Below are 15425 nucleotides of genomic sequence, written 5' to 3'. Positions count from 1 at the left end.
GAGAGAGAGACGGGCCGGAGCTGCGCATTGTTGACGGTTGTTTCACGCCGTTCCCGCAGTTTTCACGCAGCCTCTGCGGGTCGGAGCAGCGGGGCGGAGACGGACGGCTCCAGCACGGCTCGGCTCGGTTCGGTTCGGTTCCGCTGATAAAAATGGACCCGCCGCGCCGCTTTTCGTGCTGCGTGCTGATCTGCGTCACTCTGTGGAGCTGCGGGGTGAAGAGTTACCGGAGACCGAACATCGTCCTGATCCTCACCGACGACCTGGACCTCACCATGGGGGGGCTGGTAGGTTATTACACCGTTATAACACGTCAGTGTCCCCGCTGACGGTCCACATTCCTGTTGGAGCTCTGCATGAACAGCCTGAACACACTTCTGCCTGAACACACCCCTCTCTGAACACACTTCTGCCTGAACACACTCCTCTCACCCCTCTCTGAACACACTCCTCTCACCCCTCTCTGAACACACTTCTCTCTGAACACACTCTCTGAACACACCCCTCTCTAAACACCCCCCTCTCTGAACACACTGCCCTCACCCCTCTCTGAACGCACTGCCCTCACCCCTCTCTGAACACACTCCTCTCACCCCTCTCTGAACACTCCCCTCTCACCCCTCTCTGAACACACTGCCCTCACCCCTCTCTGAACACACTCCTCTCACCCCTCTCTGAACACACTCCTCTCACCCCTCTCTGAACACACCCATCTCGTAAAGTCACACACATTCAGGACGACTCTGTCAAACATTAACCCATGATCGTTGTGAAGATGTGTAAATGTGGAGAAAACCTTCTTTGTTTTCTTGAACTTTGGACATCGACTCTGGAAATGAAGGAGAAAAACCTTCACTGCTCTGGAGGAAAGAAACAAAGTGATGAAACGCTTTCATCTTTCAGACTCCGCTGAGCAAAACCAAGAAGCTGATTGGAGAGGCCGGAATATCGTTCACCAACGCTGTGAGTATCGTTCACTAACGCCGTGAGTATCGCTCACTAACGCTACGCTGTATCATTCACTAACGGGGCGAGTATCGTTTACTAACAGAGCGAGTATCGTTTACTAACGGGGTGAGTGTCGTTTACTAACAGAGCAAGTGTCGTTTACTAACAGAGCGAGTATCATTTACTAACGGGGTGAGTATCGTTTACTAACAGAGTGAGTATCGTTTACTAACAGAGCGAGTATCATTTACTAACGGGGTGAGTATCGTTTACTAACAGAGCGAGAATCGTTTACTAACAGAGCGAGTATCGTTTACTAATGGGGTGAGTGTCGTTTACTAACAGAGCAAGTGTCGTTTACTAACAGAGCGAGTATCGTTTACTAACGGAGCGAGTATCGTTTACTAACGGGGTGAGTGTCATTTACTAACAGAGCGAGTATCGTTTACTAACGGAGCGAGTATCGTTTACTAACGGGTGAGTATCGTTTACTAACGGAGCGAGTATCGTTTACTAACGGGGTGAGTATCGTTTACTAACAGAGCGAGTATCGTTTACTAACGGAGCGAGTATCGTTTACTAACGGGTGAGTATCGTTTACTAACGGGGTGAGTGTCATTTACTAACAGAGCAAGTGTCGTTTACTAACAGAGCGAGTATTGTTTACTAACAGAGCAAGTATTGTTTACTAACAGAGCGAGTATCGTTTACTAACGGGTGAGTATCGTTTACTAACAGAGCGAGTATTGTTTACTAACAGAGCGAGTATCGTTTACTAACAGAGCGAGTATCGTTTACTAACGGGTGAGTATCGTTTACTAACGGGTGAGTATCGTTTACTAACAGAGCGAGTATCGTTTACTAACGGAGCGAGTATCGTTTACTACGCTGACGATGTACTTCCTGTGGCCAGGTGGTGGCCAGCCCGCTGTGCTGCCCCAGCAGGGCTAGCATCCTGACGGGGAAATACCCCCACAACCACCGCGTGGTCAACAACACGCTGGAGGGCAACTGCAGCAGCGCCGCCTGGCAGAAGAGCGAGGAGCCACACGCCTTCCCCGTCCTGCTGCGCGGCACCGCCGGCTACCAGACCTTCTTGGCCGGGAAATACCTCAACCAGGTGAGCCGGAGAAAAGCGCTGAGTCATCGTTTCTGTCACACACACACACACACACACACACATTGTTGTAAATCTGTCCAGGATTGTGATTCCGGTATTTTCTCCTCCAGTACGGCCAAAAGGCTGCCGGCGGCATCGAGCACGTCCCTCCAGGCTGGAACTACTGGGTCGGACTGGTGAGATTAACCCAGATTATAATCTGAAACCGGTTCCGTCTCCAGGAACTGATCCACCTCCAGACCAGACAAAACTATAAAACATTTCGTCCCGAAGACTCAAATAGTTTACGTTGTTGTTGTTGTTGATGCTTTGAACTCTTATTTTGACCTTTTTACCTGAATGTGAGATTATAATTCAACACTAATGTCCAGATTATAGAGCATCTTCCTCCTCTAACACCAGATTATAGAGCAGCTTCCTCCTCTAACACCAGATTATAGAGCATCTTCCTCCTCTAACATCAGATTATAGAGCATCTTTCTCCTCTAACACCAGATTATAGAGCATCTTCCTCTAACGCCAGATTATAGAGCATCTTCCTCCTCTAACACCAGATTATAGAGCATCTTCCTCCTCTAACACCAGATTATAGAGCATCTTCCTCCTCTAACACCAGATTATAGAGCATCTTCCTCCTCTAACACCAGATTATAGAGCATCTTCCTCTAACATCAGATTATAGAGCATCTTCCTCTTCTAACATCAGATCATAGAGCATCTTCCTCCTCTAACACCAGATTATAGAGCATCTTCCCCCTCTAACACCAGATTATAGAGCATCTTCCTCCTCTAACACCAGATTATAGAGCATCTTCCTCCAACATCAGATTATAGAGCATCTTCCTCTTCTAACATCAGATCATAGAGCATCTTCCTCCTCTAACACCAGATTATAGAGCATCTTCCTCCTCTAACACCAGATTATAGAGCATCTTCCTCCTCTAACACCAGATTATAGAGCATCTTCCTCTAACAACCAGATTATAGAGCATCTTCCTCTAACGCCAGATTATAGAGCATCTTCCTCCTCTAACATCAGATTATAGAGCATCTTCCCCCTCTACCACCAGATTATTGCCCTTCACATTGAGACTGAGGCTTGTGTTTGTGTCTCCAGGACCAGAACTCAAAGTACTACAACTACACTCTGTCTATTAACGGGAAGCCTGAGACGCACGGAGCCGATTACAGCAAAGACTACCTGACTGACCTGCTGGTGAGACGTCTGTCCAGTGGACAATATCAACACATTATTTATCTATTTATTTAATTAAATGTATCAATTATTAAATTATTTTCTACTTTAAGTTTCGTTCCTTGTTATTTCCGATTACGTCACAATGAACGGGCTTTTGTTTTGGTGTGTTTTCAGAGCAGAACTCTTCAAACGTTTGGATTTTTAGGAACTTGTAATGTTTGATTTTCAGCAGTTTTGAGTTAAATTAGTGAAGAAAACCGTAAAAAAAGAAATTGTATATTTTAGTTTTTATGTACATTTTGTGTGTGTGTGTGTGTGTGTGTGTGTGTGTGTGTGTGTGTGTGTGTGTGTGTGTGTTCAGGCCAACGTGTCCCTGGACTTCCTGCAGTACAAGTCCAGCTTCCAGCCGTTCTTCATGATGGTCTCCACGCCGGCCCCCCACTCCCCCTGGGTCGCTGCCCCCCAGTACCGAGACCACTACAACACCACCAAGGCCCCCAGGGACCCCAACTTCGACTACCACGGGAAGGTCCGGCACACACACACACACACACACACACACACACACACACACACACTAAGGTTCCTCTGTCTCCTCAGGACAAACACTGGCTCATCCGACAGGCTAAAACTCCGATGGCCAACTCGTCCGTCCAGTTCTTGGACAAAGCCTTCAGGAAACGGTCGGTAGCTTCGACACCCCCACCCCCACCCCCACCACCTCCTCCCCCCATCTCACATTAATCTGAAGGGTGTTGAAGTTACTCCCTGCCGCCTGCAGGTGGCAGACGTTGCTGTCGGTCGACGACCTGGTGGAGAAGATCGTGAAGCGTCTGGAGGTCAGAGGGGAACTGGACAACACCTACGTCTTCTTCACGTCTGATAACGGCTACCACACAGGTAGGCGTGTGTGTGTAGTAGTAGGTGTGCGTGTGTGTACACACACACACACACACACACACACACACACACACTCAGCGCTCTCTCTGCTGCTTCAGGTCAGTTTTCTCTCCCGATGGACAAACGTCAGCTCTACGAGTTCGACATCCGAGTTCCTCTGATGGTCCGAGGACCGAACATCAAACCCAACCAGACCAGCCAGGTACACACACACACACACACACACACACACACACACACACACACACACACACGCGCACACACACACGCACACACAATCTCTCCATGACCCCCCCCAGATGCTGGTGGCCAATGTGGACCTCGCTCCGACCTTCCTGGACATCGCCGGCTACGACGTCAACAAGACCCAGATGGACGGCGTGTCCTTCCTGCCCGTCCTGGTGAGCGCGAAAACAAAACGCACCCGTCCCCCACGGCCGCGCGGCCGCGGAGCCGTCGCCTCGCCTCCCAGCCGGAGCGGCGCTCGTCCACCTGCTGCACCGTTCATGGTGGACCAGCAGGGGGAGACAGAGTCACCTCTGAGCTCGTCAGCCGGTGGAATCCAGTGTTTATTTCTTCGTGTCTGATGCGTCATCGTGGGGTTTAGATTTTAACTTAATTAAACTCATCTCTGTCGTGTTTTGCAAGCTAGCTAGGAGTTTTGATTGCAGCTTTTCTATTATTTTGACGGAGAGGATTCACTGACAAAATCCCAAGATTTTTATTATTTTCATTTTTTTTTTTGAATCTTAAAATCACAATGTGGGATCAAACTGAAGTCGTAAAACCGTGTGTGTGTGTGTGTGTGTGTGTGTGTGTGTGTGTGTTACCAGCATGGGCAGGTGAACAGCAGCAGCTGGAGGACGGACCTCCTGGTGGAGTACGAAGGCGAGGGCAGCGACGTGTACGACCCGTCCTGCCCCCTGCTGGGCCCGGGAGTCTGGGTGCGATCAAAGCGCCACACACACACACACACACACACATATACCTTCAATCAGAAAAACCCTGAGGGAAGCGGCGCTAGCGGTACTGAACTGCTCTTTCCCTCCTCAGTCGTGTTTCCCGGACTGCGTGTGTGAGGACGCGTACAACAACACGTACGCGTGCGTGCGCACCGTCGCCCCCTCTGCCAACCTGCAGTACTGCGAGTTTGATGACAACGAGGTAACATGGAAGAATTAAAAAAAAATTTTTTTTTCGAAATATGAGATTAGAAATGTGGCGACACCTACTGGTGGAATCGGGTTTTCAGTTCTCAAAGCGCCTCGCTGCTCGCAGGTGTTCGTGGAGGTCTACAACCTGACGGCCGACCCCTTCCAGCTCACCAACATCGCCAAGAGCATCGACCAGGAAGTGCTGGAGAAGATGAACCACCGGCTGATGATGCTGCAGTCCTGCTCCGGCCCGGCGTGCCGCACCCCCGGCGTGTTCGACCCGAGGTCGGTACCACTCCGCCGCTGCCGCGCTTTTACTGTGAAGGACTCGCGAAGCGCAGACCTTGGCCGAGCCTGGAGCGCTAGTGCTGGTTTATCTTCAAGAAAAGTCACACATCGATCCTGAAATTGTGGGACCGATACAGGACGGGACCGATACTGGCTTCTGTCACTGCTGTTCTACTAATCTGTTTTTTTTTACCCAAATATGCTCCGTTTATTATCACGAAATAAGAAAAAACCTAGAGTTCTGAGAGGCTGAAGTACGAGGTTGTGTATCTGTACACAGTATCGGACCCATACTAATTAAAACTAATACTGTAAAGTGGAATCGGACCAGTACTTGCATATGGTATCGGACTGATACTGGTATCGGTGCATTTATACTGAAATCTTCTGTTTTGACCAAACCTGGGGAACAAAACCAAAATTTTTTTTTTGTGGGGGGGGGGGGGGGGGATCTTCCACGACAGTAAAAATAAGTCTTGAGAAGCTGGAGGACAAGTGCTAGTCAACAGTTTAAAAATGATCCTGGTGCCAGTATCGGTAAATCCCTCCAGCATTGTCTCGTTCTGACCCGATCAGAAATCTACAACCAAAACTTCAGTTTAACAACCAAAGAAGACCTGGAAAGAAAGAAAAACGTTGAAAATGGCGTGAAGTTCAAGGCATCAGTCTTGGGCCGGTAATGGCAGCGGTATCGGTACCTCCCAGTATCGGTACCTCCCAGTATCGGTACCTCTCTGCATCTGTACCTCCTGGTATTGGTGCCTCCCCATATCAGTACCTCTCTGTATCTATATCAGCCTCCTGATATCTGTACCTCCTGGTATCGGTACCTTTCAGTTTGTTACTTTACACCGTGAAAACGTTCCCGTTCTCGAGGCTGAATTCCGATTTCTTCAGTATCGTTCCGTCAGGCCAAAGCGTCACTGACGGTTTCTCGTTTCTTCTCCAGGTATAAGTTCGACCCTCGACAGATGTTCCGGAGCCACAGCTGGCGGCCCAACAGACTGCGACAGAGGCTGAATTGAGGGGCGGGGCTGGAGGGGGGCGGGGCCTCTCCTTGCCGGGTTGCTGCCTTGTTTTGGGCTTCCTGAGCCACACTTTTTTTTTTTTTTTAATGGGTGGATGAAGAAGGGATCAGCTGATCACGGTGTTTCTTTAATTTCCTGGAAGGAAGGGGGGTGGGGGACGAGTATGGGGGCGGGGCTAAGTCAGCCAGTTTGTCGATAAATGTGAGAAAAAGACAGATCGGAGTGAGATCGCGTTCGTTTCTGCTCGTTCATATCACCATATAACCAGCTCGTCTAAATGTCCGACCTGGTTCAGCGACCTGGTTCCAAGCTTTTGCTTCACGACATGAAATCTGTTGCGTTTCCCGAACAATGTTGTGTCGCCGACGTTCAAACCGTCACATGTGAAGATTCCCGCTCTCTGATCGGTTATCGACTGGTTGGACCGAAGTCGGCGCTCTCCGATCCTTTCAGTTCACTGAATGCACTTTTGCGATCTGTCAGAACCGTCGTGTTTCGGTACCGTCGGGTTTCTAATTCAGGTAGTTTTTTTTTTCTTTCTTGATGAACTTGATGTATTTTTGCCTTCTATTTTTTTGTCCAAATAAAAAGAGTCACTTGAATTGTTTGGATTAATGTTCAACCACAAGCTCTCGCGTTCCAGGTCGTACCGCTGGTGACCACTAGGTGGCGGAGTTGTTTTCCAAACCCACTCTGGACATCGGTTAATAGTGGAATAATATTTCTGGGAGGTTTTCTGTGGGTTCGTTCATTAATGTGTTAATCATTCTTCCTGCTGTTGCTGAGCGACTGGAGACACCATCTGGTGGTGAAAACTGGTACTGCGATACTTAACTTGTTTGTTAATCAGGTTACGTCTCGACATGCCTTTTATTTGTCACGTCTAATTATTTTAGGTTACATTAACGTAATATTTGATTACTTATTTAACATTTTAATGTTGATTGACGTATTTTGTGATTCGTCAAATATCTTTAATTATATGGTTTCCCTCCCTGGAAGACGGACGCCAGTTATGTTTACGACGAGAAACTTTTGCTTCATTTGCAGCTCATTTATTCAACAAGATTAAATCTCAGAACAAAGTAAACTCAGTACAAAATATTTATTTCAGGCTCTCCAGTGTTGACGTAATAAAAACTCACAGTAAACAAGGTGGAAAAGCAGATTTCATCATTAGAATTCAAATGTTTCTTCCAGTTTCTTCTACTCGGTTAAAACAATGTTCATTCAGGTGAAAACTTTAATTTCCCTTCAGGTAAAAGTCTCAACACTTTGTAGGATTACTCCGAAAGTTAGTGTTTTTCAGCTAAAAACTCATGAACCCGTCATTATTTATGGTCGAAACATTAGTTTTGTCTCCTGGTGTCGTGACTGGAAGTGGGAAAAGAGTTGTCCAGGACCAGGGAAGAGTTCGCCTTGCCTGAGGTCTCTGGTTCTTCAGGGCTGCTGCTCCAGGACGGCCAGGAACGGCAGGTCGGTGCTGCCCAGGTACGTCCGGCCGCGGTGCTGGAACACGTCGCTGACGGCCCAGGTCAGCCGACCGGCCGGGTCGTGGAGAGAGTCCACGACCCGGCCGTCCAGGTCCAGCTCCAGAACCAGGGCGTAGCGGGGCAGCAGCAGGTTGTACCAGCTCAGAGGAACCAGCTGCAGAGACCAGGGACAGAGGAAGAGACTCAGACACAGGGACAGAGGAACAGCTGCAGACACAGGGACAGAAGAACAGCCGTGGACAGAGGAACAGCTGCAGAGACAGGGACAGAAGAACAGCCGTGGACAGAGGAACAACTGCAGAGACAGGAACAGAGGAGCAGCTGTGGACAGAGGAACAGCTGCAGACACAGGAACAGCTGCAGACACAGGGACAGAAGAACAGCCGTGGACAGAGGAACAGCTGCAGACAGGGACAGAAGAACAGCTGTGGACAGAGGAACAGCTGCAGACACAGGGACAGAGGAACAGCTGCAGACACAGGGACAGAAGAACAGCTGTGGACAGAGGAACAGCTGCGGACAGGGACAGAAGAACAGCTGGAGACACAGGGACAGAAGAACAGCCGTGGACAGAGGAACAGCTGCAGACAGGGACAGAAGAACAGCTGGAGACACAGGGACAGAAGAACAGCCGTGGACAGAGGAACAGCTGCAGACAGGGACAGAAGAACAGCTGGGGACACAGGGACAGAAGAACAGCCGTGGACAGAGGAACAGCTGCAGACAGGGACAGAGGAACAGCTGGAGACACAGGGACAGAAGAACAGCCGTGGACAGAGGAACAGCTGCAGACAGGGACAGAGGAACAGCTGGAGACACAGGGACAGAAGAACAGCCGTGGACAGAGGAACAGCTGCAGACAGGGACAGAAGAACAGCTGGAGACACAGGGACAGAAGAACAGCCGTGGACAGAGGAACAGCTGCAGACAGGGACAGAAGAACAGCTGGAGACACAGGGACAGAAGAACAGCCGTGGACAGAGGAACAGCTGCAGACAGGGACAGAGGAACAGCTGGAGACACAGGGACAGAAGAACAGCCGTGGACAGAGGAACAGCTGCAGACAGGGACAGAAGAACAGCTGGAGACACAGGGACAGAAGAACAGCCGTGGACAGAGGAACAGCTGCAGACAGGGACAGAAGAACAGCTGGAGACACAGGGACAGAAGAACAGCTGTGGACAGAGGAACAGCTGGAGACATAGGGACAGAAGAACAGACGTCCTGGGCCCTCACCTTGGCCAGGAAGCGTTTGACCGCCGGGTACGGAGCGATCAGGTCCAGGAACGGCGGCAGCAGCTTCCGGAAGCGAGGCGTTGTCATGCCAACCAGGAACGTTCCGTGGTCGCTGAGGCGGATGTTGTCGGGGTAACCGACCATGTTGTCAAGGACGACCTCGGAGGTTCCCGCCTTCGGGCCCTTCAGCCAATACCTAGAGACACACTCATCAGACGCTAGTGTGTGAGTGTGAGTGTGAGTGTGAGTGTGTGTGTGTGTGTGTGTACCTCAGGATGCGTCCCAGGCTGGTCTCCGCCAGCAGCAGGAAGTCTTCGTCCGGCGCCAGCGCGACGCCGTTGGGCATGAAGAGCGAGTCAAGCAGGACTTTCACCGTCTGAGTCTGAGGGTCGAAGGAGAGCAGACGCCCCAGAGCGTTCAGCTCGATCACCTGGAACCATAGAACCATCAGAACCATCAGAACCACGGAACCATTAGAACCATAGAACCAAAGAGCCATCAGAACCATAGAACCATAGAGCCATCAGAACCACGGAACCAATAGAACCATAGAGCCATCAGAACCATAGAACCATCAGAACCATCAGAACCATACCTTCATAACTGTTGAATGGACCATCCTGAACTGAACCCACTTTGACTCCCCGTCCACTTCCTGTCACTTCCTATCCACTTCCTGTCCACTACCTGTCCACTCCCTGTCCACTTCCTGTCCACTACCTGTCCACTTCCTGTCCTCACCTCCAGCTTGACGTGTCGGCGTCCCCAGCGACTGGACGAGTCGGTGAAGTAGATGACCCCAGTTCGGGAGGAAATGTCTAAACCGTTGAGGAAGGCAAAGGGAACGCCATCGGCACCTGGGAGGACAAGACTGGTGTTACAGCTGTAGTCTGATTACTTTCAACGACGGATTACACGCCCATACATAGTCCAGGATCCACATCAAGACTCAACTTTACAAATCAATCAGCAAGATTCATATCTGATCTGTTTAAATGTCTCGACCTCATTAGACTCAGGACTTAGTGTGGTTTTGTCGCCCTCAGCATAGACTGGCAGGTAGAGGGCTTTGTTTGCCCTCAGCATAGACTGGCAGGTAGTGGGCTTTGTTTGCCCTCAGTATAGACTGGCAGGTAGAGGGCTTTGTTTGCCCTCAGTATAGACTGGCAGGTAGAGGGCTTTGTTTGCCCTCAGTATAGACTGGCAGGTAGAGGGCTTTGTTTGCCCTCAGCATAGACTGGCAGGTAGTGGGCTTTGTTTGCCCTCAGTAAAGACTGGCAGGTAGAGGGCTTTGTTTGCCCTCAGTATAGACTGGCAGGTAGAGGGCTTTGTTTGCCCTCAGCATAGACTGGCAGGTAGTGGGCTTTGTTTGCCCTCAGTATAGACTGGCAGGTAGAGGGCTTTGTTTGCCCTCAGTATAGACTGGCAGGTAGAGGGCTTTGTTTTCCCTCAGCATAGACTGGCAGGTAGAGGGCTTTGTTTGCCCTCAGTATAGACTGGCAGGTAGAGGGCTTTGTTTGCCCTCAGTATAGACTGGCAGGTAGAGGGCTTTGTTTGCCCTCAGCATAGACTGGCAGGTAGTGGGCTTTGTTTGCCCTCAGTAAAGACTGGCAGGTAGAGGGCTTTGTTTGCCCTCAGTATAGACTGGCAGGTAGAGGGCTTTGTTTGACCTCAGTATAGACTGGCAGGTAGAGGGCTTTGTTTGACCTCAGTATAGACTGGCAGTAGTGGGTTTGCCCGCCCTCAGTGTAGACTTGCAGGTAGAGTGCTTTGAGACCCTCAGTATAGACTGGCAGGTGGAGGGCCTTTTTGCCCTCAGTAAAGACTGGCAGGTAGAGGGCTTTGTTTGCCTTCAGTATAGACTGGCAGGTAGTGGGCTTTTATTTCCCCCCCCTCAGTATAGACTGGCAGGTGGTGGGCTTTTATTTCCCCCCCCTCAGTATAGACTGGCAGGTGGTGGGCTTTTATTTCCCCCCCCTCAGTATAGACTGGCAGGTGGTGGGCTTTTATTTTTCCCCCCCTCAGTATAGACTGGCAGGCTCAGGTTACCCTGCGCGTTGGCCAGCAGTAGGGTCTTCTCTCCGCTGTGGGGGTCCACGCTGTGCAGACCCAGGTACGAGTCAGCCACGATCAGCTGACCCCGGCGGTCCAGGCGGACGCCGTGAGGGCGGCCGCACAGCGGCTCCAAGTCAGAGCTGCTGCCTACACACACACACACACACGCACACGCACACGCACACGCACACACACACACACACACGCCTCATAAACGACCTCAGATTTTTGTCAAGTTTCGACGTTAACAGTTTGAGCGAAAGACGAACCACATTCAGGCAGATCCTGTCCCATGTGTGTGACGAGGGTGAGGCTGTCGTCAGGACCGATCCTCCACAGCTTCCCGTCCACCGTCCCCGTGTACACGTTACCTGACACACACACACACACACACACACACACACACACACGCACACACACACACGAACCCTTCACGTCCCATGACCCACTGTTGAATGTGTGGAGATAATAAATAACACAAGCGTTGGTCTCCTTGACGGTTCCAGGTCCGCCTCACCGTCCTCGTCAGCCGTGAAGGATTCTGGTCCGTGCAGCGTCCCGGCGAACAGCCTCCGACCCGACTGCAGCCGGGTGTTGACCGCCAGCGGGCCCTCCAGGGCCGGAGGGGGCCCCTTCAACCTGGAGGGGGGGGTTATTGTAATTATGTCAAATGTAAATAACTTGTATAGTTGAAACAGTTTCTTCACTTTGTCCTTCTCATGGTGGAAGAGGTACCCCTCCCCCTCCCTCCTCCCTCCTCCCCCCCTCTCCTCCCCCCTGGAAGGTCAAAAGGTCACGGGGAGTCAAACTGACCGGTGGGGTTTGGGGTCGATGGGAGACGGCAGCAGGTACAGTCGGAGGCAAACCGCCAGCAGAACCACGAACAAGGACTTCCTCCACATCCTGGACTGATGGGAAATAAACCTTCACTACACACCTTCACTATACACTTTCACTACACACCTTCACTACACACACCTTCACTACACACTTTCACTACACACACCATCACTACATCACTACACACACCATCACTACACACCATCACTACACACACCTTCACTACACACCTTCACTATACACTTTCACTACACACCTTCACTACACACACCTTCACTACACACTTTCACTACACACACCATCACTACATCACTACACACACCATCACTACACAACATCACTACACAACATCACTACACACCTTCACTACACAACATCACTACACACCATCACTACACACCATCACTACACAACATCACTACACAACATCACTACACAACATCACTACACACCTTCACTACACAACATCACTACACACCATCACTACACACCATCACTACACAACATCACTACACACCATCACTACACACTTTCACTACACACACCTTCACTACACAACATCACTACACACCATCACTACACACCATCACTACACACTTTCACTACACACACCATCACTACACAACATCACTACACAACATCACTACACACACCATCACTACACAACATCACTACACACCTTCACTACACACCATCACTACACAACATCACTACACACACACACCTTCACTACACACACACACCATCACTACACACACCATCACTACACACCTTCACTACACACACACACCATCACTACACACCATCACTACACACATTCACTACACACACACCTTCACATCACACCTTCACTACACACACCTTCACTACACACACATTCACTACACACACACACCACAGGCCACCCAGAGACAAGATGATTATTAGAATCAGTCAATCAACATGTTGGTTCAGACAGAAACAACTTTAATGACTTATCTTTCATTTTAAACTGTTCTTCACTGCCCTTTAGGTCAAATTAAACGTATTTAAATATAGAATTAAAGCAGACCTCAGCAAAAGACCAGAGTCAAGACAGTAAGTTTGAATCAGGCTGAAGGAGAATGAGACTCAAGTTGTCGTTAAAACAATTTAAATGACTTTATATACACAAAGTCCCACGTGACGTTTAATGAAATAAATTTTTCCTTCAGGACATTTTGATATTCGCTCAATAAAAACAGAATGAAAGCAACACAAGCTGCGAAAAACATTTACAAACATTTTAAAGAGGCTTTTAAAATCATTTTAATTGTTTTATTTTTCTTTAGAGGCTTTAAATGCTCTTAATTTATTTTTTATTTTTTCAAACGCTCCGTATCTCGAGATAATTCAACATTAGAAGTACAAGAGGACTTTATTTCGCATATCTGGTGTTTATCCAGCTCAGACTGACGCCGTCACAATAAAGCGGAGGACTTCCGGTGAACGTCCGGTGAGTTTTGAAGGACTTTACAAACTATTGATTCCTGATCGGAAACTCAAATCAAATCGTTTGACTCACATGTCGATCGGCTCCCAGTGCGCGTGTCGTCCGGCTCGTTCACGGCGACTCAAAACGCCGCGCGCGTTCCTGCTTCTCATCGGGGACGTGCACGTCCTGCGTCGACCTTCACAATAAGAACTTCTCCGTGCCCGGAAAAAATTAAAACCTCAGAGATTTGAGTTTGTGTAGCACTGAAAGAGATTTAATGTTTTTGTTTTTTTCTCTTCAGACTCAACAGAACATGTTTTTAATTTGATGAACAAAGATCTTTAAAAAAAAACACTTTTATTATTTAATTATTATTTAATTTACTTTTAAATCCGTCAAGAAAAGATGCAATTGTTAGAAATGACTGAAACAAATTGTTAAACTCTCTAAATATAAAAAAAAAAATAACATGATAAATATGTAAAAGATAGGTTCGCCTCTGAATGTATCTGAATCTGCAAAATAGGTTTAAATTATGGTTAAAATGTGTAAAAAAATATTGCTATAACTACTAAAAGAGTAGAATGTAAAATTGCTGAACACATTTAAAGATTTTACCCAGAAATAACAGTTAAAACTGGATAAAATGGTTAAAAAGTGGATACAAACTGCAAATGATGTCAAAACATTAATTAGATTTTTAAAAAGGCTTAAGGAACAAAAAAACAAAAAGACATAACAGAAAGAATAAAAATGAGTGAGAAGCCGCCACAGCCACACGGAGGACTTTAAAACTTCCATTTGACTTTAATCAAGGTTGGCTGGTTTTACTTTGAAAGAGCAGCGGGCTGCTTCCTGTGCCTCTAATGAAGTTCATAGAGCCTCAACTCCTCCTCCTCCTCCTCCTGCCCTTCATCTGACCCCGAGGAGGAGGACAGGAGGAGTTTCTCCTCTCGGGGTCAGCAGGAGGACAGGAGGACAGGAGGAGGACAAGAGGAGGACAGCAGGAGGACAGGAGGAGTTTCTCCTCTCGGGGTCAGCAGGAGGACAGGAGGAGGACAGCAAGAGGACAGGAGGAGTTTCTCCTCTCGGGGTCAGCAGGAGGACAGGAGGAGGAGCTCGGAGCTCCACTTTGTTCCAAACTGCTCAGACACACAATAGAAACTCTGCCAGGCTGAATTAAAGAGCAGCTTTGATCCTCAGCAGCAGAGTTATCTTCCCTTCACAATAAAAGCTCAGAGACAGTTTCAAATACTAAACTTCACAATAAAAGCTTAGAGACAGTTTCAAATACTTTACTTCAAAATTAAAGCTTAGAGACTGTTTCAAATACGTGTCCACGAAGTTCATGAGGTCTACTGGTCTATGAAGACCATGGTCCACTGGTCTCTGTCTCATCATGCTGGTCCCTGTCTCTCCAGGTCTCTCCAGGTCTCTCCAGGTCTCTCCAGGTCTCACCAGGTCAGAATGTGACCAGCGTGATAAAACAGTAATTCTATTGATCAGGACATTTATTGATCGGTTCAGTGAATCAATCAGCTGTTTGAATGTTTCTGTTGAAAACTGCTGATTGATTCACTGAAAAGGAGGTCTGGAAACTAATCCCAGACCTAAGATCAATAAAACCTAAGATCAATAAAGGCTAAGATCAATAAAGGCTAAGATCAATAAAACCTAAGATCAATAAAACCTAAGATCAATAAAGCCTAGGA

The 15425-nt window shown here is 48.6% G+C and overlaps 2 protein-coding genes across 2 annotated transcripts; one reads left to right on the top strand and one right to left on the bottom strand.

Moving 5' to 3' along the window:
- Window positions 1-7238, top strand: gnsa (glucosamine (N-acetyl)-6-sulfatase a). The gene is made up of 14 exons (XM_080518447.1): window positions 1-287; window positions 904-963; window positions 1862-2068; window positions 2179-2244; window positions 3186-3284; window positions 3628-3795; window positions 3867-3949; window positions 4048-4166; window positions 4265-4368; window positions 4466-4567; window positions 5000-5110; window positions 5220-5330; window positions 5445-5605; window positions 6558-7238. The coding sequence occupies exons 1-14, from the start codon at window positions 153-155 to the stop codon at window positions 6631-6633; spliced, it is 1602 nt and encodes a 533-aa protein (XP_080374573.1). The 5' UTR covers window positions 1-152; the 3' UTR covers window positions 6634-7238.
- Window positions 7239-7776: 538 nt separating this feature from the next.
- On the bottom strand, window positions 7777-13837 carry LOC308146547 (adipocyte plasma membrane-associated protein). Its single transcript, XM_080518426.1, has 9 exons — window positions 13804-13837; window positions 12234-12328; window positions 11938-12059; window positions 11690-11791; window positions 11415-11567; window positions 10107-10222; window positions 9635-9795; window positions 9366-9561; window positions 7777-8283 (listed from the first exon to the last, which is right to left on the bottom strand). The coding sequence occupies exons 2-9, from the start codon at window positions 12320-12322 to the stop codon at window positions 8077-8079; spliced, it is 1146 nt and encodes a 381-aa protein (XP_080374552.1). The 5' UTR covers window positions 12323-12328; window positions 13804-13837; the 3' UTR covers window positions 7777-8076.
- Between the last annotated feature and the right edge of the window lie 1588 nt (window positions 13838-15425).

This window comes from Blennius ocellaris, assembly GCF_963422515.1.
Source record: "Blennius ocellaris genome assembly, chromosome: 22".
NCBI lineage: Eukaryota > Metazoa > Chordata > Actinopteri > Blenniiformes > Blenniidae > Blennius > Blennius ocellaris.
This window is presented reverse-complemented; position numbering and strand designations above follow the sequence as displayed.